At 42.9% G+C, this 27,742-nt stretch overlaps 1 protein-coding gene across 5 annotated transcripts in view; it reads left to right on the top strand.

Annotated features, from left to right (window-relative positions):
- The first annotated feature begins 14,190 nt into the window (after positions 1-14,190).
- The window catches only part of TTC26 (tetratricopeptide repeat domain 26), a 48,130-nt gene continuing 34,578 nt past the window's right edge, over positions 14,191-27,742 (top strand). For 2 of the 5 annotated variants that reach the window (XR_006199088.1, XM_042926049.1), the window contains exons 1-5: positions 15,246-15,570; positions 15,734-15,871; positions 18,704-18,796; positions 22,066-22,180; positions 24,632-24,681. Coding sequence is in view for 2 of the 5 variants with exons in the window: in XM_042926049.1 (XP_042781983.1) it covers positions 15,397-15,570; positions 15,734-15,871; positions 18,704-18,796; positions 22,066-22,180; positions 24,632-24,681 (570 nt within the window). In the remaining 3 variants the exon portion in view is untranslated. The other 3 variants (XM_042926058.1, XR_006199090.1, XM_042926067.1) reach the window with 3 other exon arrangements.

The following is a 27,742-nucleotide window of genomic DNA, read 5'->3' on the forward strand; positions in this document are numbered from 1 at the left end:
CTGATAAGGAGTTGAGATGTTCAGACGATTCCCTGGGGTGTAGCACTGGAGAAAGTCAAGGGAAGGCGCAGACTAGGGCTATGGCAGCTGTCAGACAATGATACGGATCTGACAAAGTTTGCCAGCCCGATGGGGAGCAGGAGTGAAATGTTGCAGGATTTTGTTTTACCTCAATACCCGGGAATCATTGTCTCGCCGCTTCAGAGAATGAAGAGATGGACACAAATGAGCAGCCGGCAGAAGTTTATTAGAGTATCAGATTAGACAGTAAGAAGAGTGTGAAAGCTCTCTTTGCACAGAGGAGACATTCGAAAGTGAATGCCCAGGACTATAGGCAAGGGTCCTTGTTTTATAAGGTTCTGGTCCCCCCCCTCCCTTTCCCTCCCCTCTTGTGTCTTCTCAGGTTTTACCCTTATTGGCTTGACAACTCTAGGTGCTGGGTTGTCCATTCCTGATTGGCTCGTTTCCACTGTATGAGGGGTGGCCTATGGCCATATCATTCCTTGTGGGTCATACCTCTTTGGTCTACTTATTTTTAGTCAGGTCTTTTTGTCAAATTCCTGAGGGAAACCCCAGGGAGGGAAGGTGTGGTATCTGTTACATTCTTAAGAGGAACCTTATGCCCAGAGGGGTTTGCTGTGGTCAGACACTCCCAACATTGTTCCAAAATATGTGTTGTCCCCCCCACCCCGCCCAGGAAACTCAGGCCCTAATATTTCCCTCTCTGCCTATTTTATCCTATTTTTCCCTATCATGCTAACATTGGGCAGAAAAGCCCAAGCCCTTGTACCGCCGCCCTGCTCAGTCGTGGCCAGGGGCCACTGGACAAGTACATGACTCGGGCTCAAACACTGGAGCAGATCCTGAAGGGGCTAAAGCTGGAGGCTATCAGCTCCACACATCTTCTAGCTGTTGGGCAGCAAGCCCTGCCTTGAAGGGGGTCTGACTGACACACGCTTGTCCACTACAGTCACCCTGTGTGCCACATGGATCTATTTGTCCATCCGTATTCAGGGGACGGCTCCTTCAGGGCTTCGTGGGCCACTCTTCTTCCTGTAAGGAAACTTAGAAGAGGAAAATTAATGGAATGACCTCTAGCCCCTGTCACTGCAGTTGGTTGCAAGGCCACAACTAGCCCTTATCATAGCCCTCCACCAAAGGGACCCCGGGGTGGTTCAGTACCTTAACTGTCCCACTCTTGATTTTGGCTCAGCTCATGATCTCACGATTCTTGAGTTTGAGCCCCATGTCCAGCCCTGCATCCAGCTCCACACTGACAGCACGGAGCCTGTTTGGGATTCTCTCTTTCTCTCTCTCTCCCTCTCTGCCTCTCCCCCGTTCAAACGTGTGTATGTGTGTGTGCGCGCGCGCTCTCTCTCTCTCTTTCTTAAAAAAACAAATATAAAAAAAATTTATTTGAGCATCTCAAATAAATGCTCTGCACTTATTATGGGAGCACTGCAGAGATTTCCCTTCACCACTGCTTTCCAAGACTATAGCCACCCTCCATTTTCAGCTTGTACTGCCTACTGGGATGACTCATTCACAACCCCAACTTGGGCTTTTTCCTTCCTCCTTTAGCTGGTTATTGTGGGGCCCCCTCGTATGGTCCTAGGAGTAAGCTAGGGCTGGGACGCCAATGTAACCTAATGAATGACATGGAGACGTGGGCTGTGTATTCATGCAGCTTGTCTGTACCTTCTGGTCTTGGTTGTGCTCCGTATCAGATGGACCGGTTTCATCTTAGGATGGCTCTAATGTTAGGCCTGCCTGACCTGTCGATGTGTCCGATAGGACCTAGCTTGTGATGGCCCATTCTGAACCCATGATCATTTGTTTTCTCTACCGGGGCCCGGTAGCAAGCTAGGAGCTGCTTTTTAGAAGGAGTGTAACTCTTCACCGCAGTGGGTAGGAACTTGTTCCGTAATCCCAGGGGTCTACATAGTGATTCTACTGGGATGTGCCGCCAATGCCACACTTATTCCATCACTGACACCTCCAACACTGTAGGCTCTGCTCGATTATATAATCTGAACAGAAGGGCTGTTTGTATCACAGCCTGGACCTACTGCAGAACTCCTTCCTGCTCTGGGCCCACTCAAAGCCAACAGCTTTCCACGTAACCCAGTATGTGGGCAGCAGGACTGTTCTTAGGTATGAAATGTGTCTTCTCAAGAACCCAAAGATTCCTAACAGGCTTTGCATTTCGTTTTTTCCAGGAAGGGATAGGAGATGTAGCAAGGCGTCTTTCTGGGGGGAGGAGATGTCCCAGCATGCTGCTGGATCATCGGTCCCCCAGAATGTTTGGTGAAGTGGCAGGTCACAAATCGTTGTAGGACTTATCTCCCACTCTCTGGAGTGGGTACGTCATACCAAACCTCTAGCACAGTCTCCGCCTTTTCCTCCTCCTGCCTGGGCAGTACGGTATCATCCGTGTAATGGGTCAACGGGATGTTTGTGGGATGTCCAAACGTTCTGGTTCTCTTCAGACGATACCACAACGGAGGACTGAAGAGTGAACACAACCCCGTGGCAAAACAGGAAATACTTGCTCTCCATTCTGTGGGGATACGAACTATTTCTGACCCTTTTTTGTTGAATGGGATAGAAAGAATGCATTTGCCAAATCAGTGGCCACAAACCATGCGCCTCAGGCTGCATGGCTCTGCTCCAGCTAAGACACTACGTCTGGCACAACCGGTATTGACCAGGAGTTACCTCCTTGCAATAGTCCCTAGTCATTCTCTAGGGTCCATCCCATTGCTGCAGGGTCAACAATGACAAGTGAAACAGACATATGACAGCGACAACATTTCTTCATCTTTTCAATATTTAAGAGTGGCACTAATCTCTGACACCCCCCCTCACCCCTGGAATGCAATGCTATTTTGTGGTTACTATATTGGCCTGGGGAAGGGGGTGGGCGAGGTGTGGTTTTAGCCGCTCTGCTTGGCCTTCCCTACTGTGATAATTCTCATGCAACAGGACAAGGAGGTAATGCGAGCCCAACTTCCAAGAATGTCAATCCCAACTGCACATTTGGGGATGAGGGAAATGACAACCAGTGAGTCCATGGACCCAGAGGACTCATCATAAGTTGGACTCTTCTAAGGAATCCATTCGCTCCCGTTCTAACAGGGGGGCCTTCACATCTCGGGGTATCAGTTGACCTCTGACCTTCTACACAACAGTCACCCAAATATCTGGGTATCTCCGGTACGAATGTTGGCCAGAGTGACTCTATCTTTGGCTTGCCATCTTTTTTTTTTTTTTTTTTTAATGTTTATTTATTTTTGAGAGAGCCGGGGAGGGACAGAGAGAAAGAGGGAGAGAGAGAGAACCCCAAGCAGGCTTTACACTGTCAGTGCGGAGCCCAGTGCAGGGCTCGATCTCATGAATTGGGAGATCATGACCTGAACTGAAATCGGACGCTCAACCGACTGAACCACCCAGGTGCCCCTTTGGCCCACCATCTTTACTATGCGAGCTCAATGGCCTCTCCAGCACTGCTTGTTCCCGCCCCCCTAAAGAATGATGCATATATTCTGTGATCATATCCTGCAAGGAGAGCACTGGGAGATCTGTCATGGTCCCCAGCTCACTAATAGAGGTATAAACACGGACAACATAGTTGCCCCCTCCTGAAGCACAGGAGACGCCAGGAGGATAATTACTGGTAGGTATTAGTCACGTTAATGTATACACTTTGATTTTACTGCTCTGCTCACCCTCACATCCCTCTCTTTATAAAATCCATCAACTAAATCTGAACTTTGTGGAGAAGAGCTGCTCAGCCTCCGATCGTCACCAGCCTGATCCCCCCTGTCAGCAAGGTACCCTGAATAAAATTCTGCATAAACTGTATGGAGGCGCCTGCTTTGGTTTTTGGTCTCAAAGTGCTTTTTCAATTTGGAGGATACTGCATGGTTCCTCCACTCTCTCACATTCCCTTTCCCCAGTGCTGTCATCCACATAAATGTTGTAGATCTCTTTGGGGAAGGATTGGAGCCACTATTACAGTTCCTTCTCGCCATAGTGGGTTTTTAAAAAAATTTTTAAATGTTTGTTTTTGAGAGAGAGAGAGAAAAAAAACGACCAGGGGAGGGGAAGAGAGAGAGGGAGACACAGAATCCGAAGCAGGCTCCAGGCTCTGAGCTGTCAGCACAGAACTCAACACGGGGCTCGAACTCACGAACTGGCGAGATCATGACCTGAGCTGCAATTGGACGTTTTAACCAACTGAGCCATCCAGGTACCCTGGGTGTTTAGGTCCTTCTCCCTGGGGACCTGGCCACCTCTTCAGTCACTGGGTTCTGCGTCTGAACACTGGTTCAGGAATGGAAACCAGGTAAGGAATTGTGCACTTTTATTGGGGTCACGGTCTCTCTCATTGTCCTGCTCATTAATCCTTATTCTTTTTTTAGATTATACACAGGAAACAGTACTTTGCTGGCTACCCATCTACTTCCCTCGTTGGGAAATTCTGTTCTGTTCAAAATCTCTGAAGCTCTCCACAGGTCGGGGCTGCTGGCTGGCACTCTGAACTTACAAACCCCTGGCTTTTTCAGTTAAGGGCCATCGTCCAGGGTCTACGGCATCAGGGTCCTCTCGTCCCCGCTGCTATCGGTGAGTCAAGTCCTAGGACAGCCTTTCCTCCCATCCGGTATGTCCTATGGGGAAAGCACCACAGAACTATCTCAGTGTTGCTAGTGTCCCCCCTCATCGGTGATAAATGGGATTCCGCTGGGCTGTTCTCTGAGCCCAGTCCTCTGGTGGATCTTCTGCTGGCCTAACATAATGTATCTATTCTACCATGCCCACTTTTCTGAATCTTTTAATCCTTTCATCTACTGTATGCCACAAAAATTCCGGCATCTCAATATCACTCTTCACGGGCTGTCGCCTTCCCAGGCTTCTAGGAGGCACTTGGAAGCAATGTTGCTCTACCCCTCTGGCCTTGCCAGGATGCTAACTCTTGTATCCCACAGATGGCTCCTATGTCAATGAATTCTCCCATATGCTTGATAGAAGAGTTTTCTCCGAACGGGAAGGTTGGAAATCAGAATAGATGGCTCATTTTAAATTTTTTTTTTTTTTACTGTTTTTATTTATTTTTGAGGCAGAGAGAGACAGAGCATGAGTGGGGGAGGGGCAGAGACAGAGGGAGACACAGAATCCGAAACAGGCTCCAGGCTCTGAGCTGTCAGCACAGAGCCCGACGCGGGGCTCAAACCCACGGAGTGTGAGATCATGACCTGAGCTGAAGTCGGACGCTCAACCGAGTGAGCCACCCAGGCGCCCCAGATGGCTCATTTTAGAGGACTAACAAGGAAAGGGGACGAGAGGAGACGAGTGGGGAGGTGGCGGGAAAGGGGGAGGGAAGCGTGAGAAATTGTTCAGGTAGCCAGAGAGAGATTTTTTTGTTTGCTTGCTCATTTATTGCTGCTGTTTTACTAGAAGATCAGCAAATGTGCTGATGGGCAGTGCCCAGCAGAAGATGGGCAAATGTGAACATTTGGAAGAAATAAATCTGGGTAGAGTGCAGAGCTGCAGTTGCTGGGGCAAACTGGCCTGGTAGCAGGCTACAGGAGTCAGCTGAACCACCAGTCAGAGAGGGAAGCCCAGGGCAGCAACAAGCCAGCTATGCTAAGTCATAGAAATTAAAAGTCCATAAACATCAGAGGGGTGAGTCAGATGGAATGTCCAAAGTCCACGGCAAACAGATGTTCCCCAGGAGGTGTGGGAAGTCGAGGGAGGAGTCAGGCAGCCAGACAGGGGAGGGCAAAGGCGGGGAACAAGCCGAGGGGATTTCCCTCATTTGACTGAGCTGGGAAAGGATGGGGCTGCAGGTATTGGTGGAGTGAGAAGGGCCACTCTCCTCCGCGAGGACGAATTTACAGCCTTTGCTTTGGTGGTGTTCAAATGAGGAACTTCAGGCTGCCAACCTTCACCTGGTAGCACTAGTCTGAAAGCGGAGGCAACAGGTAGGAGTGACCTAAGGGTGGGGCCGATTTGGTGACGGTGCCGTGATGTAGCAGGCTGACTCCCAGTGAGTCTCGCTTTCTGATGTTTGCACCTGTATGTCAACCCCTCCCACACCAAATAGGAGAGATCTGTGTTTCTCAACAGGATATTAAAGAAATGAGCCTGTGAATTCCAAGGGTACATCATAAAAAAACTTTGTGACTTCCTCCTTGCTCTTTCTTCCATCACTCCCTCTGGGAAAGCCAGCTGTGACTTTGTGTGGACAATCGAGCAGCTCTATGGAGAGATCCCTGTGGCAGGGAACAAGGGCCTCCCACCAACAACCAGCACTAACTTGCCAGGCCAGTGGGTGGGTCACTTGGAATGGGATCCTTCAGCTCCCGTCAAGATGTTAGGCGACTACGGTCCAGCAGACAATTTGAATTTAACCTCAGGAAAAACTCTGAGCTAGAACCACCCAGCTGAGCTGCTCAGCAGAAACCACGTGTGATAAGGATATTGATTGTAGGGGTGCCTGGGTGGCTCATTCAGTTAAGCATCTGAGTTTGGCTCGGGTCATGATCTCGAGGTCTGTGGGTTCGAGGTCTGTGGGTTCAAGCCCTTCATCGGGCTCTGTGCTGACAGATCAGAGTCTGGAGCCTGCTTTGGATTCTGTGTCTCCCTCTCTCTCTGCACCTCCCCTGCTCATGCTCTGTCTCTGTCTCCGTCTCTCTCTCTCTCTCTGTGTCTTAAAAATAAATAAACCTTAGAAAACATTAAAAAAAAAGTATCTATTGTAAAGCTGTTAAGTTTGGGGGTAAGTTGTTAGGAAGCAATGGATAATTAATATAATATACCCACACACACAAAGTGACAAAAGTCCAAAACACAAAATAATGTGACTGTTTAGGGAAATCGGGTAGGTAATCAAGTCCAGAGGAAGACTGGAAGAATGGATTAAGTGAAGAGAGCAGATGAGAGGGACTGGGAAATAGAGCAGGTTATCGGGTTTGGGTAAGGCTGGACAGAGAACAAGGACCCTGAGATTTCTGAGACCTGTGTACATTAGGTCAAGGCAGTTCTGGCCATGGCAGGCAGAGAGAAACCCAGCACCGGGCATTATCTGGGTGGCCTTTCATGGCTTGGGCTTCCTCCTCGACTACTGTTTCCACCTGGGTTGCAACATGATTGAGGCTGTGCCGTGAACCCCAAGGCACTGGGTGACGAGACCACCAGGCTCTAAGCGTTTACGATGTGTTATGTGCTTGAAATAACATGAAGGCTTAAACAAATGTGGCATGTCCATACAATGAAATATTATTCAGCCACTAAGACGGAGGAAGTACTAATACATACGACAACACAGATGAGCCGTGAAATCATGCTAAGTGAAAGGGGTGCCTGGCTGGCTCAGTCATAGAGCCCGCCACTCTTGATCTCAGGGTCTCAAGTCCAAGTCTCACATTGGGTGTAGAGTTTAATAAAAATAAAAATAAAAAAATAAAAACAGATTTTAAAAAATATGAAACATGCTAAGTGAAAGAAGCCAAACATAAAGGGTTACATACCGCATGATTCCATTTATATGAAATGTTCAGACTCGGCAAATCCATACAGATAGAAAATAGATTAGTGGTTGCCAGGGGCTAGGGGGAAAAGGGGAATGGAGAGTGACTGTTAATGGGTACAGGTTTCTTTTTGGGGCGACTAAAATGTTCTAAAATTAGGTAATGGTGATGTACAATTTTGGGAATATAATAAAAAAACCACTAAATCATAGAGGCGCCCCGGTGGCTCAGTGGGTTAAGCATCTGACTTCACCTCAGGTCATGATCTCACAGTCCGTGAGTTCGAGCCCCACGTCGGGCTCTGTGCTGACAGATCAGAGCCTGGAGCCTGTTTCAGATTCTGTGTCTCCCTGTCTCTCTGCCCCTCCCCCACATTCTCTCTCTTTCAAAAGTAAATAAACATTAAAAAAAAAAAAAAAAAAGATGTTAAATCACCTGCCCAGGTCACAACACTAAAGCAAGTGAGAGAGCCAAGAACTGAACCCAGGCAGTTCTCCTCAGGCTCCACATTTAACCCACTATGTTACCCTGCCTCTTGCTTATAAATGATCTCAATAAATCTTAAGCAAATCCGTGAGGTAGATTTTATTTCCTTTATTTACAGAGGGGAAAAAACTAAAATACATAGAGGTTAAGTAGCCTGCTCAAGTTCACACAGGTAAGAAGCAGGGGAGATAGAGTTTAAATCCAGGCCCTGCTGAGTCAAAAGCACACAATCTTGTGTCAACTTCAGTTCACGATCCTGCATTTCAGCAGCTGGCTGACATAGGGAGTTCCTTCTTTCAGGGCTCACTGGATTGCAATGCCTGGTATCTTTCCTGTTTACATTATATTATGTTTATGTTGCTTTCTAATTTTCCAGTTATCTCGCCACCAAATAATTACATAAGCAATCGGAGGTTGAAATCTGTTTCTCTATATTCTCACATAGAAAACGCCTCTTAGTTTTAACAGGTATAAATGCACGTTACCTTGTATGTTGAAATAAATATTGACTCCCATGTCTTTAACTCATTCCAGTTAAAACTTTGGCCATACTGAGGCACCTGGGTGGCTCAGTGGGTTAAGCATCTGACTTTCGATTTCGGCTCAGGTCATGATCTCACAGTCATGAGATCAAGCCCTGAGTCAGGCTCCTCACTGGGCATGGAACCTGCTTAAGATTCTCTCTCCTCTCTCTCTCTCTCTCTCTCCCCCCCCGACTTGGGTGTGTGTGTGTGTGTGTGTGTGCACATGCTCTAGCTCTCTCTCTCAAAAAAAGAAAATTTGGTCATACAGAAGAATTTGGGGATTTTCAAATAGATGTCTCTTTTAAAATTTAGATTATGGAAATTTTCTTTTTAATTTTTATTTTTAAATTTTTTTTTTTTTTTTTTTTTTTAGTTTAGAGCGGGAGAGAGGGATACAGTGTGAGCTGGGGAAAGGGGCAGAGAGAGAAAGAGAGAGAGAGAGAGAGAGAGAGAGAGAGAATCTCAAGCAGTCTTCATGCTTATCGCAGAGTGATTATGGAGATTTCCCGTACAAAAATATAAAGGTAAATACACACATGCTCATCACTTAATTTCAACAATGATTACCTATAGATTTTCTGTCATCTAGTTCTTCAATTTATTAGTAGTTCAGCCATGACTATATTATCTTTTAGTACTGGTTGAATAATTTTTTTTTTTCATTTTTTTTAAAGTAGGCTCTATGTCCAATGCGGGGCTTAAACTCATGACCCTGAAATCAAGATTCACACACTGTACCCTCTGAGCCAGTCAAGCATCCCTAAATCATTTATAAGAAAACAAAATGTTAATAGGTGTCATTTCTTGGGTATGTATTTATAGCTAATTTAAGTTTTCTTCTTTTTAATTCTCAATATGTTCCAAAATTTCCATGGTGAGTAGGGAGCATTTTTGTGATAAGAAAAATCAAGTTATTTTAAAATAATTGAAAAGCATATTTCTTTGAAGAGTATGTATTCAAATGCATAATCCTGGAGTCAACTTTCTCTTGCTTAGAACAGTCAAAAAAAAGGTTCTTTCCCCATGAGCCCATATAATTTAGTGCAGGGAGTGGAATAAAAAAAATTTTTTTTAAATATCTTAAAGTAATCTCAACACCCAACATGGGGCTCAAACTCACAACCCCGAAATTAAGAGTCACATGCTCTACTGACTGAGCCAGGCAGGAGCTCCTAGAATTTGGGTTTTTTTTTGGTGTATGTGTGTGTAAAATTTGGTTTTTAAAACATTCTCTTTTTAATTTTTCTTTAATTTTTTTTAAATTTTCATTTATTTTTTAGAGACAGAGAGACAGAGCATGAGTGAGGGAGGGGCAGAGAGAGAGGGAGACACAGAATCCAAAGCAGGCTCCAGGCTCCCAGCTGTCAGCACAGAGCCTGATGTAGGGCTTGAAGTCACAAACCTTGAGATCGTGGCCTGAGCCGAAGTCAGACGTTCAACCAACTGAGCCACCCAGGCACCCCAATTTTTCTTTAATGTTTATTTATTTTTCAGAGAGAGAGAGAGAGATGGAGTGCAAGCAGGAGAGGGTGAAGAGAGAGGGAGACACAGAACCTGAAGCAGGCTCCAGAGCCCGACCAGGGGCTCCAACTCGTGAACCGTGAGATCATGACCTGAGCTGAAGTCGGATGCTAACTGACTGAGCCACCCAGGCGCCCCAGGTCTGAATTATTTTAAAAAACAGACCAAAAACCCAAAAAACACAGATCTAACAGGATGCAAGTTACAGATCATAAAATTCACCTGTTTTAAGTGTACAATTCAGTGATTTTTAGTAAATTTGCACAGTCATACAACCGTCATCACAGTGTAGATTATTTTTTCTAATCTCTCAGAAACTGCTGTTCTAATGCAACTACAATAAAGTTGCCAGTTCCAGCTTTGCCTCTTACGCATGCACCTAGCTTTTGTGTGTTTATGTGGCGATCTGTTTCACAACACCCTCGATTCAGCTGTAGTTGGGAACAATAGCTTCTTCTCAAGTACACCCAGAATGCCACGTTCTGCCCTTCACCATTAAAGCTACAGCCCAAACAGCCGCTATGGGGATTTAGATGCTTAAAGAAGTATCCCAAACTGCTGGAAATCAGAGACTATTTCGATAGATTTGGCAAGATCTTCAGGATTGCTTATACCATTATTGGCAACACTATCCTTAGACCCTCCTGAGGGAAGCCCTGCCCTGGACTCTGGGTTCTGACTGCACCAGGGGTGAGGAGGTCGTGGAGCCAAAGTTTGTTTTGTTTAAGTTTGTTTATTTTTCTAAAAGTTTATTTATTTTTTTGAGAGAGAAACAGAGCATGTGAGCTGGGTAGGGGCGGAGAGAATCCCAAGCAGGCTCCACACCGCCAGCACAGAGCCCCATGTAGGGCTCGAAACTACGAACTGGGAGATCGTGACCAGAGTCAAAGTCGAGAATCGGACGCTTAACTGACAGAGCTACCCAGGCGCTCTGGAGCCCTCTTCAGACTCCTTGCAGCCATCCTCACCCTGCTGTGGTGCCCAGGACTCTGAATTCCCTGCCCATACAACCCCAAACTTGTCTCCATACCTGCAGAGGTCTCTTCCCTGAGCCTATCCTGCCTTTAGGTCTGTCAGAGAGTGACAGCTGTCAGGAAAGTGGGTGAGTACTGTTTGCATTGGTGGGCTGGGTGTCCACACACATGCACAAAGCCCCTCGGCGTAGGATGGAGCCTGGGTTGAGAGAAGGGCATGGGCTGGCACCCGGGGCTGGCTCTCTCCACACTGCCCCCTCCGGCAACAGAATTCTGGGAAGTCTGAGAATTCTAAATTGGAATCTGACTTCCTTCTATATTTGTCAAGATAGGAGGATAAAACATTTTAGCTAACAGTTTGCTAGATTGATTTAAGATTTTTCAATATTTAGAAATATGGTGTGTGGAGCTCTATTTGTACAATTTCATTTACATGAAATGTCCAGAATGGGCTAATCCGTAGAGACAGAAAATAGAATAGGGGCTCCTGGGTGGCTCAGTTGTTTTGAGGTTCCGACTTCCGCTCAGGCCATGACCTCGTGGTTCAAGAGTTCGAGCCCCACGTTTGCTGTCAGCACAGAGCCTGCTTCAGATCCTCTGTCCCCACCTCTCTTTGCCCTCCCCCCTCTCATTTAATGTTTTAAATAAAAGTTAAAAATATATATATATTAGTGGTTGCCAGAGGCTAAGGTGAGGAGGGGAATGATGAATGACTGCTGATGGATATGGGACTTGCTGATTCTGGAACTTGATAATGGTAATAGATGCACAATTCTGTGAACACAGCTTTCCCCTGCCATCTGAACGTAGAGTGTTCCTATGAAACTTTTCCGAAGCTAAAACATCTTAAAGCAAAGAAGCAATTACTGTTAATTAATTAATTATTTTTTTAAGTTTTATTTATTTCAGTAATTTTCACACCCCACGTGGGGCTTGAACTCACGACCCTGAGGTCAAGAGTCGCAGGCATGCTCTTCTGACTGAGCCAGCCAGGCGCCCCCTACTGTTAATGTGTGCAGGAGAACTTTTGAGTGCTCCCAGATCCAAATAATCACCTCTCTGAGGCTTTTCTGATCCCTTAGGACACATCTTGCTAACAGAAGCACAAAATAAATTGAGATAAAGCACAGATGATCACAGACACAATTCGAAGCTCAGGTGGCTTGATGCTGAGATGCCGAGCGTGGTTCCGGGTAAAGGAGCTTGGTGGTGCCACTTTTGCTGCACTGGTGCATGCTGCTCTGCTTGTTGTGGAACAAATGTGGCACGCTCTTTTTTGCTTTTCTTTATAAAAGTGAAAACCCTCTTCAGATTTCTTTTGGTTAGCAAAAACAGGTACCAATGTAGGGTTTTCATAAAAGTGAAGTGGCAAAACATGAACTTTTGAAAAGCAGGGGATACTTGTACTAAAAGTCAGTGAACAGGGGCGCCCGGGTGGCTCAGTCGGTTCAGCCTCCGACTTCTGCTTGGGTCATGATCTCGCAGTTCCTGAGTGGGAGCCCCGCGTCGGGCTCTGTGCTGACAGCTCAGAGCCTGGAGCCTGCTTCGGATTCTGTGTCTCCCTCTCTCTCTGCCCCTCCCCTGCTCATGCTCTGTCTCTCTCTGTCTCAAACATTTTTTAAAAGTATGAATTTAGGAGCACGTGGGTGGCTCAGTCGGTTGAGCATCCAACTCTTGATTTCAGCTCAGGTCATGGGTCATGGGATCGAACCCCATGTTGGGTTCTGTGCTGAAAAGTGGAATCTGTTAAAAATTCTCTCTCTATGCTCCCCTGTGCTGCTTGCTCTAAAATTAAAAAAAAGAATTAAATAATAAATAAAAGGATGAGTTTAATATTTGGATGCTCTTGCAATAAGACTGCGGTAGGGTCCCCTCCCTAAAAAAAAAAAAAAGAAAGAAAAAACTCAAGGCAAACTGGATATACGCATACGTGACATCCCTCACGACCTTGTAACATGAAACCACTTAATCAGACTGCACGTTTGTGTGTTACCATATATGGGAAACAAAAAGTAAAAAATATATAAAAAACCAAGCCACGTGGTGTTCGGGGCTCACTTCTTTGGGTATGAACTCAACGAAGTTGTGCCAGCAGGAATAAAGTTGCTTCCTGGAAAGAAAAGCCTGATGTCACGACTCTCTGTGCAAGAATCCTGCTACAAGACAATTACAAAAGTATGCAGACTTCTGTAAAGAAGAGCTGAAAATAATTGGTTCTTTTTGAATGTTTTTATTTGTTTTTGAGACAGAGCATGAGCAGGGGAGGGGCAGAGAGAGAGGGAGACACAGAATCCGAAGCAGGCTCCAGGCTCTAAGCAGTCAGCACAGAGCCCAACACGGGGCTCAAACTCATGGACTGTGAGATCATGACCTGAGCTGAAGTCGGATGCTTAACCGACTGAGCCACCCAGGCGCCCCTGAAAATGATTGTTTTAAACTCAACCAAAAGTAGAGATATTTCTAATATTTGGAACCAAAAGAATTACAAGTATAGTGGTGGTGAATTTTCGCATTTCTTAAGTCTATGTTCCTGTGTCTGAATATAAGGATACTTGTGTGTACATAAAAGTGTATGTATCCGTGAATTAAGGTATGTGGTCATTTACTTATTCTCCAAGTAACAGGTGGTGGGAGGCGGGGGCTGGAGCATGAGCAGGATGCAAAAGAATCTAGGAAACCATAGCTGCCTCTATGATCTTATGGTATACATGAGTCTCTACAGGGCTGGTTATCTACAGTTGTATGTAATGTAATTCAACTATGCCACAACTACCTACACACTTGGGAATACTCCAGATGTTAGTTTCTTAGTTGGCTAATTCTCAGTACGAAACTGGGGATGCAAGCCCTCACAGACCCTACAATTTAGACATACTGCTCCCAGCTGCCTCTGACCAGAGTCCCGTAGTCCTTAGTTACTGTAAAAGAAACCTGTAAAAATGCCTCAGGAAATAATAGAAAGTTGCTGCCCCAAGTCTGTGGGATGCTGTTCTGCCTGAGATAACAAACACAGTGTGTCATGTTCCCAAGGGAATTTTTTTTTTTTTTTTTTTTTTTTTTTTTTTTTAGCTTAGCGATAGTTACAGAATGTAGAACTTTTGCCTTTGTACTCTAGAGATGACCTCACCAATGCAATCTGCCCGGAGCGTTTTGCAGTTCCAGGCCCCTAGAAGCAGAACGACCAGGCCCCTGAAGCAGAACGACCACCTCACTACCATCGCACCGAAACCAGACGGAGACGCCAGAAGGGATAAGATGATCAAGAAAGGAAATGTCATAGATGACCTAATCCCTAATCAGCATGATCCAAGGCCCTGGGATCCTTACCCTGAATTTTCACCCTTTTAAAACCCTGCTTGTAAAGCACGGTGGAGTTTGGGACTTTTGAGCATTCGCTCCTGCTTCTGGGTGGCGCCACAGCAATAAATAGCCTTTCTTCGACTGCGGAAGCTCCGTGTCGGTTGTTACTGGCTTGCCGCCCTTCGAGCGGACGAAATGTCTGGTTTGGTTACAAAGGTTGCACTGGATGTCCTTTAAGATTGCTTCCAGCTCTAAATTCCACAATGCGGGGATTTCACCCGACGCATGCGGCCAGATTAATTCGGGTCAGGAGTAAAGTAGATAAATTAAGTCGTCCAACCAACATACATTTATTACAGTTACGGATTATGTTTATCTATGTAAATAATAAACTATTTTGGTGAACTCCCGCCTGTAAACGCCAACTTCCTCGGTTCAGCGATTTTTTTCGAAGCTTCCCGGAGACCGGAGGCCGCAGATCACGTGCCAGTCAGCGCCGGGGGTTGCTATGGAACCCAACACGGTCCAAATCGGAAGTGGTCCTTGAAAATGACTTTCCCAGGAAACTTATATTGGAAAAAGAATACCATTCTAATCCGCCTGTTCTTAAAATCAAGCCCTAAGTAGAGATACAAACGTTCACTCCCAGCACAGCAAACCCTGCCTCTCCTCCTGAGGGGAGAACTTCTCCTCCCGCAGCGGCAGCAGGGAGCGGAACCAAAACGCGGAGGGCACGGGTTCCCCTGGGAGCTTTTCTGCGCGGCGAACCAGACCCCACCCCCGCGGGGTTGCCGTGGAGACGGAGCCAGCGGTGTGGATGCAGAGAGGCGCTAAGGCTGGGCCTTTTCTGTCCGTCTGGGGAAGAGGCTCACCGAACCAACTCCCAAGATGGTTAGTGGCTCTGAACAATGAGGGAGGAGAACTTTGAGTGGATCCTAGACCTGGAGATCGGAGGTTCCCAACACACTTTGGGTTAAGTCTAGGAGTGTCAGCGGAGGATGATCTCCCTGCCCTACCCACGTTCTCACGGGAGACGAGGATGCGACTGTAAACACCTCGATGCTTTCTTCCCTCCCGCTTCTCCACTTCACGTCTAGGCTGCGCGTGGGATGGAAAGCAGACCAAGGGAAGACTGAGATGAGAGAAGCTGCGCCAAAGCATCTCCTACCCCGCTCTAATGAATTGATAAAGAAGACAACATGTAGTAGCTGTTGGGTTCAGCCCAAGTACAGGGTGATGGCCCTTTTAGTAAAATAGTTGTTACAAAGAGTTTGAATGGGCTTCCCTGGGGTTGGTTGTTAAGGACTTGACATGCAAATCCTGGAGCTGTTACTCTGAGTTTAAATCTGACCATCGGAATTGGATCATACAGCTGTCTTTGTTGCTTCTTTCACAGATGCTTTCAAGGGCCAAGCCTGCTGTAGGCGGGGACCTACCGCACGCTGACAAGAGAAAGAAGAAAGGTAGGAAGATTCCAAAACTAGAGGAGCTACTTTCACAAAGAGATTTCACTGGAGCTATTACCCTATTGGAGGTAATGTCCTAAGAAGATTGCTTCTTAGGAGGTGAATACCAGAATATGGATGAATGCTTGGGTGAACGCTGGTTGCATTCCAACGTTGTGCTGTTGGAACAGGTGTATGCTTTTGGGGGGGAGAGGCTTCCTATAAATCGAGTCTGGCACAGGTTCCAGATTCCGTGTTAACGATAAACCTGATTAAAGATGAACTAACAAGATCGGCTTACTTCTTAAGGGACGCTTTTAATTATGTCTAGTCCCACTGATGGTGAATTCAGCTAAAACTCTGGAGGGACATTGGATACAGTATCAGTTCACACATTGTTTATCCCAACCCCTGACCAATTTATGATTTATTCCTCTTATATCTTATAAAATTTGAATCATTTGAATAATACTATGGTGCTTCATGCTTGTTGCCTAGAATACCCTATCTTCAGAAAATATTTCAAATCTTTATGGCAGTACTTCTCAGCTTCTAATATGCATCAGAATCACTTAGGGTACTTATTAAAACATACATTCCTCGACTCCTGCCTTAGGGGTTATGGTTCTTTCTTTTTTTTTTTAATGTTTATTTACTTATTTTTGAGAGAGAGCAGAGGAGGAGCAGGGGCGGGGGGGAGACAGAGAATCCCAAGCAGGCTCCATGCTCCACACAGAGCCCATCGTGGGGCTCCATCTTATGAACCGTGAGGTCATGAGCTGAATCAAGAGTCGGATGCTTCACCGATTAAGCCACCCAGGCACCCCAGGGCTTCTGATTCTTTACAATATGGTGCTGTTCAGGAACCTGCATTTTTGTCACGTAGCCCAAGTGCTTCTGACGTAGATGATCCAAGGACACTACACCTTGAGAAACTGCTTTGTGGGAATCACATGTTATAGGAGAATGAAGGAGCACACCAAACAGTGAAGAGTTGAAGAGTTTTGACGGCATAGCCCAGTTGTGTTTTGCCAGTCATTTCTCCGAATTACTACTCCAGCTATCTTACTTATAATCTATCAACAATGATTGTTTTAGTGAGCTTTATGTATTTCTCAATCTTCCACGTGTGGTTCTATGTTTCTTACTAGCTCTGATATTGAGCATCTTGTTTGACTTTTTTGGTGTCAGCTTTCTCATCATTAAAGTGGGGAAGTTGACTTGGAAGGACCTTCTAGCTCTGTAAGTCAGTGGACTAAGTGGTAGGTATATGTCTAATTTTTGTCGGTCTCTATTTCTCTTCTCTCTTTTTAGACAACAACCACATTTCCCTTACTGTGTAATCTTGCACTACTTTCAGGTTGTCAGGGAGACTCTGCTCTGTGCTTACATTCTTCGGTGGCCTGTCAAGTGCCATGAGGTATGGGAATGGGAACTGCCATGGTTTGCGGTGAGGAAGTCTCATGAGCTTTCCTTTGGCTCCCGATAATTCCTGGGGCAAATTCAGGAAGACTTCAAATAAGAATGTCTTCAGACTTAAGGCACTGTACTCAAATCCACAGCATTTTGCGAAAAGAAGATTTCTAACGTATGGAATTAACTATAGGAGTAAGTTCTTACCCAGACCAGAAAGTATCATTGGATGTCTTCATCTTGTCACAGTCAAGGCACCCAATATTCTGTAGCAGTGATCTGCAGATATGTGTCGGCTCCCTATTTAGTTTTTTTTTATCCATGTTTTTGGTTTATCAGCCCGTAGAATGGAAAACTCTCACCTAACCATGGGAGTTCAGATTCCTCCTTCAAAAGCCTCATTCATTTCCTCGAAAACAGGACTTTTGTTGCCTGGGGAATTCACATATATTTTCTCACAATGGACAAAAATGAGGCCAGGCTTCTGAATATCCTTAATTCTCACAGGTCATGGTAAACCTGTTCAAGGGTTACAGAACGATTTACTGATTCGTTCTCAGCAGAAGGTCATAACCTATCAAAGATATATGTGTGCACTAATGGGATAGGCTTGAAGTGTGAGTTTGAATGCATAGAGCATGGAGGGTGAGAACACAGGCGTTGGAGTCAGTGGGCTGTGACAGTCCCTGCTGCTACCTTCTCTGGCTCTGGTAGCCTTGAGTTCATTGCTTAATCTCTAACTTTCAGTTATTTGGCGTTAGATACTTCGCGTAATTCTTGTGTTCCTTAATATGTCCCAGACATGTTGGGATTCTGCTTGGGATTCTCTGTCTCCCTCTCTCTCTGCCCTTCCCTTGCATGTGCTCTCTCTCTCTCTCGCTCCCCAAAATAAATAAATAAATAAATAAATAAATAAATAAATAAATAAACAAACAAACAAACAAACAAACATTTAAAAAAAAAGAAAAATGAACGTGAAATATTTGAAATTATGCATTTCTTTCAACTGGAAATATTAAGTGAACGAGAAATTTTCATCTTGTGAATATCTAAGAAATAATCTATCTGTGTTATAGTTTTCTTGGATAATATAGAAGTCAAACATTAACATTCGTTTAATTCCTAACCTTGAAAAGAATTGGGAAGATCATGTGGCTATATATGTTGTTTCAGTATAGCCTGTTTCAGTTGCTATGTAACAATAATTGTTCCAGCCTTTTGATGATGCCTCACAAAATAAATAAAATTTAGATTCTGATAGTTATTGCATCATTTAAGAAATATACAGATACATTCTCTGTGACAATTAGAAGGTAATTGTGCTGAGTTCCTTAGGTATATAGACTTAATTAAATGTTATTGTCTTGCTTCTGTTACTTTCAATTTCCTATTGTTCATCCGTAGCTTAACATAGCAGTTTTTTTAAACAGAGGGTTTATTCAAAGCTTTTCATGTTTCTTGTTTGTTCTGTTTTTCTGTTTTTTTTTAAATGAAATTTTAACCTGAAGTTCAAACGGCATGTTGGGGAACAAGAAGAGGACACTAATTTGTGGATTGGATACTGTGCTTTTCACCTGGGTGACTACAAGAGAGCTTTGGAGGTTAGTAAAAAAAAAAAAAAAAAAAGGTATGGAGCGCCTGGGTGGCTCAGTCAGTTGGGCATTGACTCCTGATTTCAGCTTCAGGTCATGATCTCACGGTTGGTGAGTTCAAGCCCCATATCGGGCTCTGCACTGTCAGTGCAGATTCTCTCTCTCTCCCTCTCTCTGCCCCTCCCCTGCTCATGCTCTCTCTCTCTCAAAATAAATAAATAAAACTTAAAACAATTTTTAAAAATTATAACAGAAGGGTTTTGAAAAAGTTATTAAGCTCTGTATTACAATAGTTCATGCTCTTAGTAAAATCCAAACAATACAGAAGGGAACAAAAGAAAAAGAAAAAAGTCATCCTATCTCCCTTTCCCAATTCTATTTCTTTGTTAACAGAGGCAACTATTGGCTCTTGTTTGATGTATTGCTTCATAAATCTTTTATATGTGTTCAAGTGTATATACTTATATACATATATATATACACACATATATATATCTTGTTTACTCTTTGCTTTTGCATATATACTAGTGAGATTCTTCAAATCTCACTTAGTATTTCTTAAGGAAAGCTTCAGGAGAAGAAAAAACCCTTTTGATAAAATTTCCATGATGCTTTCCTCAAAAGTTCATTTTTATTTTTCTTGGTTCATTTTAGATAAGAAAGATTATATTATCTTTATATTTCTGCAAGTGCAGTTTTGAAAGTTGTTTTTCTTTGTCATTGTAAACAGTACCTACCTAAAATTTTTTTTTTTTAACGTTTATTTATTTTTGAGACAGAGAGAGACAGAGCATGCACAGGGGAGGGTCAGAGAGAGGGAGACACAGAATCCGAAACAGGCTCCAGGCTCTGAGCTGTCAGCACAGAGCCTGACGTGGGGCTTGAACTCACGGACCGCGAGATCATGACCTGAGCCGAAGTCGGCCGCTTAACCGACTGAGCCACCCAGGCGCCCCTAAACAGTACTATCTAATGAGCAATCTATAGGATTATGAATCTAGATAAAATTTTAGATGCCATTAGTCAAACAGTTTTTAAATCATAAATGAAATTGTTTAAATACTTACCACATATTCTTACCCCCAAAATGTAATCTAAGGTTATTTTAAAACCTGCATAACCAGAATGAAAGTGTCCAAGGTCAGGTAATGAGGTAAGATGATGAACAAAAACAACAGGGGCGCCTGGGTGGCTCATTCAGTTGAGCAGAGGACTCGATTTTGTCTCAGGTCATGATGTCACATTTCATGAGTTCAAGCCCCACATCAGGCTCTGCATTGACGGAGCCTGCTTGGTATTCTGCTTCCCTCTCTCTCTGTCCCTCCCCTGCTCTCACATGCTCTCTCTGTCAAAATAAATAAATAAACTTTAAAACAACAAAAACTGGGGTGCCTGGGTGGCTCCGTTGGTTAAGTGTCTTACTTCGGCTCAGCTCATGATCTCACAGTTTGTGAATTTGAGCCTCATATTAGGCTCAGTGCTGACACAGCTCAGAGTCTGGAGCTTGCTTCAGATTCTGTGTCTCCCTCTCTCTATGCCCCTCTTCCACTTGCAGTCTGTCTCTCTCAAAAATAAACATTAAAAACAGCAACAACAACAAAATCAATTAGGGCAAAGGGAAGATATGAAAAAGACAATAGAGGCTGATGGTATTTTTGAAAGGTATAGGGAAAAGATGGGGTGCCTGGGTGGCTCAGTCGGTTAAGCGTCCGACTTCAGCTTAGGTCACGATCTCGCGGTCCGCGAGTTCGAGCCCCGCTTCGGGCTCTGGGCTGACGGCTCAGAGTTCATGCTGTGTTCATGACACGTTCATGCTGTGTCTCTCTGTCTCAAAAATAAATAAACGTTAAAAAAACAAAAACAAAAAAAAAGGTATAGGGAAAAGAGAGTAGCCCATATGTAGTAAGAAAAAGAAACAAAGGAATCTGGTAAAGACTGGTAAATAGGGTATATGGAAAATGTGGTTGACAACGTAAATCTCAGAAGGTGCACTTGGCAGGAAAAAAATACCTTTTTCAAATATAAAGCCAGGGGGCACCTGGGTGCCTCAGTCGATTAAGCATCTGACTCTTGATTTCAGCTCAGGTCGTGATGTCAGGCTTGTGAGATCAAGCCCTGTGTCAGGCTCTGCCCTGAGCTAACAGCTCAGAGCCTGCTTTAGATTCTCTCTCTCTTTCTCTCTGTTCCTCCCCTGTTTGAGCTTGCATGTGTGCATGCTCTCTCTCTCTCTCTCAAAATCAATAAATAAATGTCAAAAAAAAAAAAAAATATGTAAAGCCAAATGGGGCCACCTGGCTGGCTCAGTCAGTAGAGCATAGGACTCTTGGATCTCAGGGTTGTGAGTTCGAGCCCCGTGTTGGGCGGGGAGTCTACTTAAAAATATAATAATAAGGGGCGCGTGGGTGGCTTAGTTGGCTAAGCGTCCGACTTCAGCTCAGGTCACGATCTCACTATCCGTGGGTTCGAGCCCCACGTCGGGCTCTGTGCTGATGGCTCAGAGCCTGGAGCCTGTTTCAGATTCTGTGTCTCCCTCTCTCTGACCCTCCCCCGTTCATGCTCTGTCTCTCTCTGTCTCAAAAATAAATAAACGTTAAAAAAAACATTAAAAATATAATAATAAAATAAACTCTTAAAAGAAATAGAATGTAAAGCCAAATAAACTAACCCAGAAAACAATTAGAACGAAACAATATTTATAGTATATTAAGATTATCAGATTTTAAGTTAACCAAACCTATATATTTCTTATAAGGTAGCTTTTATGTTTAAAGTTTATTTATTTATCTTGAGAGAGAGAGAGAGAGAGAGAGAGACGAGTGGGGAGAGAGGGGGAAACAGAGAATCCCAAGCAGGCTCCACCCTCTCAGCCCAGAGCCCAACTCAGGGCTTGAACTCACGAACCATGGGCTCATGTCCTGAGCTGAAATCAAGAATTGGACCCTTAACCAACTGAGCCACCCATGTACCCATTTTTTTTTTTAAGTTAGCAAAAATAAAATATTTTAGTTACTTTAAATTTTGCGGTTTGTTAGCTCATGGATCAGTGTTAAAAGGGGGGAAAAACCAGTTTAAGATTGTGTGCACAACAGCCCACGTGGGTAGGATTGAGCTATAGCTTCAGTATGTAACCTTGAAGGTACAGAACAGTTGAGAAGCATATAGGATTCCCTAAATGTGAAGTTGCCCAGTCTCAGTAAGAAATCCTATTCCTTATAAGAAGAATGGCTCATCGATTGCTTTACGGCTGAAATGAGATCCCTGCTTAATGTATATTTCAGGAATATGAAAGTGCAACAAAAGAGGAAAACTGCAATCCTGAAGTCTGGGTGAACCTAGCCTGTACCTACTTTTTTCTTGGAATGTATAAACAAGCTGAAGCAGCTGGATTTAAAGGTAAAATGGCCCCTTTTAATATCTAGTATTATCACTAATGGTAAGAGTTATTTTGGAGATTTTAAAACTTATTTAATTCCTTTTTCTTTTTTTTTTTTTTTAAGTTTATTTATTTTGAGAGAGAGAGCATGTGCTTGTGAGCGGGGGAGGGGTAGAGAGAGAGGGAAAGAAAGAATCCCAAGCAGGCTCCGCACTATCAGCGCAGAGGCAAACACGGGGCTCAAACTCATGAACCGTGAGACCATGACCTGAGCAGAAATCAAGAGTCAGACGCTTAATGGATTCGGCCACCCACGAGCCCCAATTCATTTTTTACTGAGGAAAAACCAAGTACCATGATAAAACTAAAAACTAACTAACTAAAATCAAAAAATAAATAATAATTAAGAAAAAGAAAACTAAAAAATAGCTTTATTCTTCAAAGAATATTGAACCTTAGCAATTTTACTTTTAAAGAGAGAGTTAATCTCTGTGGTGCTTCCTCTCCCCCACCTCCCCAGAGGCTGAAAAAAAAAGGATGAGGGAAGCAAAAGAGCAAGTTATCTTTCTTAAGCCCCACTATGGTAGGATGTTCATGTTATTGTAGGAATTGGTGTAGTTGTTTAAGCCCTTATGGATGTGGGTTTTATAGCTATTTTCCCTGTTTCTCAATGAGAAGCCAAGTAATTTCCGCTTAAAGAATCCAGACTTATTTTCGTTTGCTTGACCTGTCCTGACAGCCGTCTAAGAAGAACTGGGCATCAACTTGCAAATAAGAATTGGGCAAAGAGAACCAGGGGTGGAAAGATGAAGAATAATGACAGTATGAATCAAATTAAATTCAGTGTTTTATTATTTTATGTTTCAGAAAGAGAGTGTGAGCGGGGAAGGGGCAGAGAGCGGGGAGGACAGAGGATCTGCAGCAGGCTCTGCGCTGAGAGCAGAGAGCCTGATGTGGGGCTCGAACTCACGAACCGTGAGATCATGACCTGAGCGGAAGTCGGATGCTCAACCGACTGAGCCACCCAGGTGCCCTGAATCAAATTAAATTCAAAGAAATGTAGAGAAAGGGGGGAAAGGAACATTTGTTATGAAATTTGTTAGGGAAGAATAACAAATTCCCAGGGTAGAATTCTTAGAGAATTAACTGATATATACATATTTAGGAGCAATTCCAGCTCAAATTCATGGACACTGTGGAACTTGAAGCCTTTCTTGATTTGTACCCAAACTGTTTCCCATGTACTAATGTAGTTTTTCTTAATTTTGTTATAGGGCCTTTAAGTCACTTATTTTATCTCATGTTTCTAGATTTTATCTGTGAGAACAGTATTAGACACATAGAAAGTGATCAAGGTAGCTGTCCTTCTTTCTGTATAAATTTTTTTTTTTTAACGTTTATTTATTTTGAGACAGAGAGAGACGAGCATGAACAGGGGAGGGGCATAGAGAGAGGGAGACACAGAATCTGAAACAGGCTCCAGGCTCTGAGCTGTCAGCACAGATCCCGACGCGGGGCTCGAACTCACAGACCGTGAGATCATGACCTGAGCCGAAGTCAGACACTTAACCGACCGAGCCACCCAGGCGCCCCTAAATTTTTTTTTTAATACATTGAAGTGTCATTTTTTTTCCTGTAAAGAGATACAGGGTTAGGTATCTAGGATTAGGAAAATTCTCCAACAGTGCAGAGGAGATTTGGAACTCGAAACGTGTTAACGTTTTCTCTTGGTTGGCTGTTTCAGGGTGGCAGATTATCATGCTAGATCTATGGAGTAGAGATCGGGCTAGTATTTAAGAAACTATGGCTGTATAATTGTGGAAAAAGAGATTTCAGAAGGACTTGACAAAGAACACTGGGAAGCACAACTGAATGAGAGTGGATTCCTACATGACATGAGATAAACATAGCTGTTTGTTTCCAGTGTTTGATCAGTGTGTGGACAGCACGGCGGTGGCTGCTACCAGAATTGTGTGTGCTGTGCTGTGGGTCACCATCATAGAATCCAGTAGAACAAGTGCTGGGGAATAATAGAACCTTACAATGTTGTTTTCCCGGTTCTTGATGCTGTTCCTGCTACTGTAAGTAGAGAACAGGCTAAAATAATATATATCATAGTAGAGACATATCATGATCACGTGTGTAGGATTTGGGAAGTTTTATCTTTGTCTCATGGTTTGTTTTTTTGTTTTAATTTTTTAACGTTTATTTTTGAGGCAGAGAGAGACAGAGTGTGAGCAGGGAAGGGGCAGAGAGAGAGGGAGACACAGAATCTGATGCAGGTTCCAGGCTCCGAGCTGTCAGCACAGAGCCCACTGTGAGGCTCGAACTCACAAACTGTGAGATCATGACCTGAGCTGAAGTTCGACACTTAACGGACTGAGCCACCCAGACGCCCCTGTCTCATGTTATTCTTGCAGGGGACTAAGTGCCATTGACAATTAATAAGTAGCTTGAACTTTTTTTTCTAGCTCCAAAAAGTCGACTTCAAAATCGCCTCCTCTTCCACTTGGCTCATAAGGTATTTATGTTCTTGTTTCACACTCTTTGTTTTTAAAATATTTTTTCTTTCTTATTAAAAACAATGGTGAAAGATAATTTAAAAAATTTTTTTAAGTTTTATTTATTTTGAGAGAGAGAGAGAGAGAGCATGCAAGCGTGTGCAAGTGGAGAGTGGCAGAGAGAGAGAGAGAGAGAGAGAGAGAGAGAATCCCAAGCAGGCTCTGCACTGTCAGCACGAAGCCGGATGCAGGGGTCAAAATTACAAACCTTGAGACCGTGACCTGAGCCAAAGTCCTCTGACTGAGCCATCCAGGTGCCCCTGATGAAAGATAATTAACTAGAAATGCTTGTTAATGAATTTGTAGAACAAATAGAATATAGGTGTTAATTTTATAAGATTTTCTTCCCCTTAATGTTCTTTACCCTACTAATTTATTAAGAGATGTTAGATCTTAGTTCTTCTTAAGTAGCAGTCATTTAAGATTAGTTTCTTTCTACTGTCTCCTATTGTCTCTTGGAAGCACACTCAAAGACACCTTGTCTTAATTTCTAGAAATACATACACACTTTTCAAAATTACCTTATAGCAATAATTTTGGTCATCATCATAAAATTTTTTTTTCAAATAATTTTCCATATTAAAGAAGTTACACATTAATTCCATTAGATAAAATGTAAGTAAACAAAAATTGAAAAAGGAAATAACATCTACCATATTTAAAGCTAACTACATTTCAATCTTTTGGTATATTATATCTCCTTTTAAGATAATTATTTTTTGTATGCATATTTATATATGCATTTCTTTGCTTTGCAAGAGTGAGACTCATGTTGAATATATATTTTTATATTCTTCTTTTTTTTCTACTTATCTTTATACTATGAGCATATCCTTGAGGCACAAATAGTCTTTAAGACTGACTTTTTAAAATGTTTTTTATAAAAAACATTTCATTGTATCATGTATCATAATAATTTTTTTAACAATTCGTAGTTATTTGACTTTTAGATCATATTTATGTATTTATTTATTTAAAAATTTTTAATACATTCCATACCCCATGATCCTCACAAGTGAACTCCTTAATCCCCATCACCTATTTAACCTATTCCCCCATCCACCTCCCATCTGGTAACCATCATTAAGGATCTGTTTCTTTGTTTGCCCCTCTCTGTCTTTTTTATGCTCGTTTGTTTTGTTTCTGAAGTTCCACATATAAGTGAAATCATATGGTATTTGTCTTTCTTTGACTGACTTATTTTGCTCAGGATAATATTCTCTAGCTCCATCCACATCATTGCAAATGGCAAGATTCCATTCTTTTTTATGGCTAAATAATATTCCATTGTAAATATATACCATATTTTCTTTATCCATTCATTAGTCAGTGGGCATTTGGGTTCTTTCCATAATTTGGCCGTTGTAGATAGTGCTGCTATACACATCAAGGTGCATGTATCCCTTTGAATTAGTATTTTTGTATTCTTTGGGTAAATACCTAGTAGTGCAATTGCTGGATTGTAGGATAGTTCTATTTTTAACTTTTTGAGGAATTTCCATACTGTATTCAAAGTGGCTGCACCAGTTTGCATTCCCAAGAACAATGTAAGAGGGTCCCCCTTTGTTAATATGCTCACCAGCACCTGTTGTTTCTTGTGTTGTTAATTGTATGAGAACAGCATACCCTGATACCAAAGCCAGATAAAGATTCCACTACAAAAGGCAACCGCAGGCCAATATCCCTGATGAACATGGATATAAGATTTCTGAATAAAATACTAGCAAACAGGGGCACATGGGTGGCTTAGTCCATTAAGTGTCTGACTTCGGCTCGGGTCTTGATCTCGTGGCTCGTGAGTTCGAGTCCCACGTCGGGCTCTGTGCTGACAGCTCAGAGCCTAGAGCCTGCTTCAGATTCTGTGCCCTCCTTTCTCTGTCCATCCCCCATTCATGCTCTGTCTCTCTGTCTTTCAAAAATAAATAAACATTAAAAAATTAAAAAAAAAATACTAGCAAACCTAATCCAACAGTACATTTAAAGAATCACTCAGCACAATCAAGTGGGATTTATTCCTGGGCTGCAAGTGTGGTTCGGTAGTTGCAAATCAACCAATGTGATACACCACATTAATGAAACAAAGGATAAGAGCCTTTTGATCATTTCAATAGATACAGTAGAAGCATTTGATAAAGTTCATCATCCGTTCATGATAAAAACCCTCAACAAAGTAGGGTTAGAAGGAACATACCACAACATAATAAAGGCCATGTATGAGAAATCCACAACTAATGTCATTCTCAACAGGGAAAAACAGAGCTTTTCTTCTAAGGTCAGGAATAAGACAGGGATGTCCACTCTTACCACTGTTATTTAACATAGTACTGGAAGTCCTAGCTTCAGCAATTAGACAACAAAAAGCAATAAAAGGCATTCATATTGGCAAAGAAGAAGTAAAACTTTCACTATTTGCAGATGACATGATATTCTATATAGAAAACTTGGTTAAAAAAAAAAAAACCTAAAAGATTCCACCCAAAAATTGCTAGAACTGATACATGAATTCAGTTAAGTCGTAGGAAACAAAAATTAATGTATAGAAATCTGTTGCATTTCTGTACACCAAAAATGAAGCAGCACAAAGAGAAATCAAGGAATCAGTCCCATTTAGATTGTTTTATTTATTTTTCCATTTAGATTGTTTTAATTTTAATTACAAAAATGTTATTCTGAACATCCTAGAAATGAGCTTATTGAGTTAATTGAATTTGAACAACTTTAAAGATTTTCATTGATATTGCTAAATTATTTTACACATCACCCATGGGCAATATATGAAAATAATTGGTGCATTTAAAAACATCACACTGTAATTATCTATCTCTCTGTTTAGTTCTTTCAGTTTTTGCTTTACATGTTTTCCAGACTGTATCATTAAGTGCATACAAATTTAGAATTCTTATATCCATCTAGTGGATTAAAACATCATTATGAAATGCCTCTCTTTATCTCTAGAAATTCCTCTTCACGTAAAGTCTACTTTGTCATATTTGTATATCTACACTGGCTCTTTTTTGTATA

This window comes from Panthera leo, chromosome A2 (assembly GCF_018350215.1).
Source record: "Panthera leo isolate Ple1 chromosome A2, P.leo_Ple1_pat1.1, whole genome shotgun sequence".
Taxonomy (NCBI): domain Eukaryota; kingdom Metazoa; phylum Chordata; class Mammalia; order Carnivora; family Felidae; genus Panthera; species Panthera leo.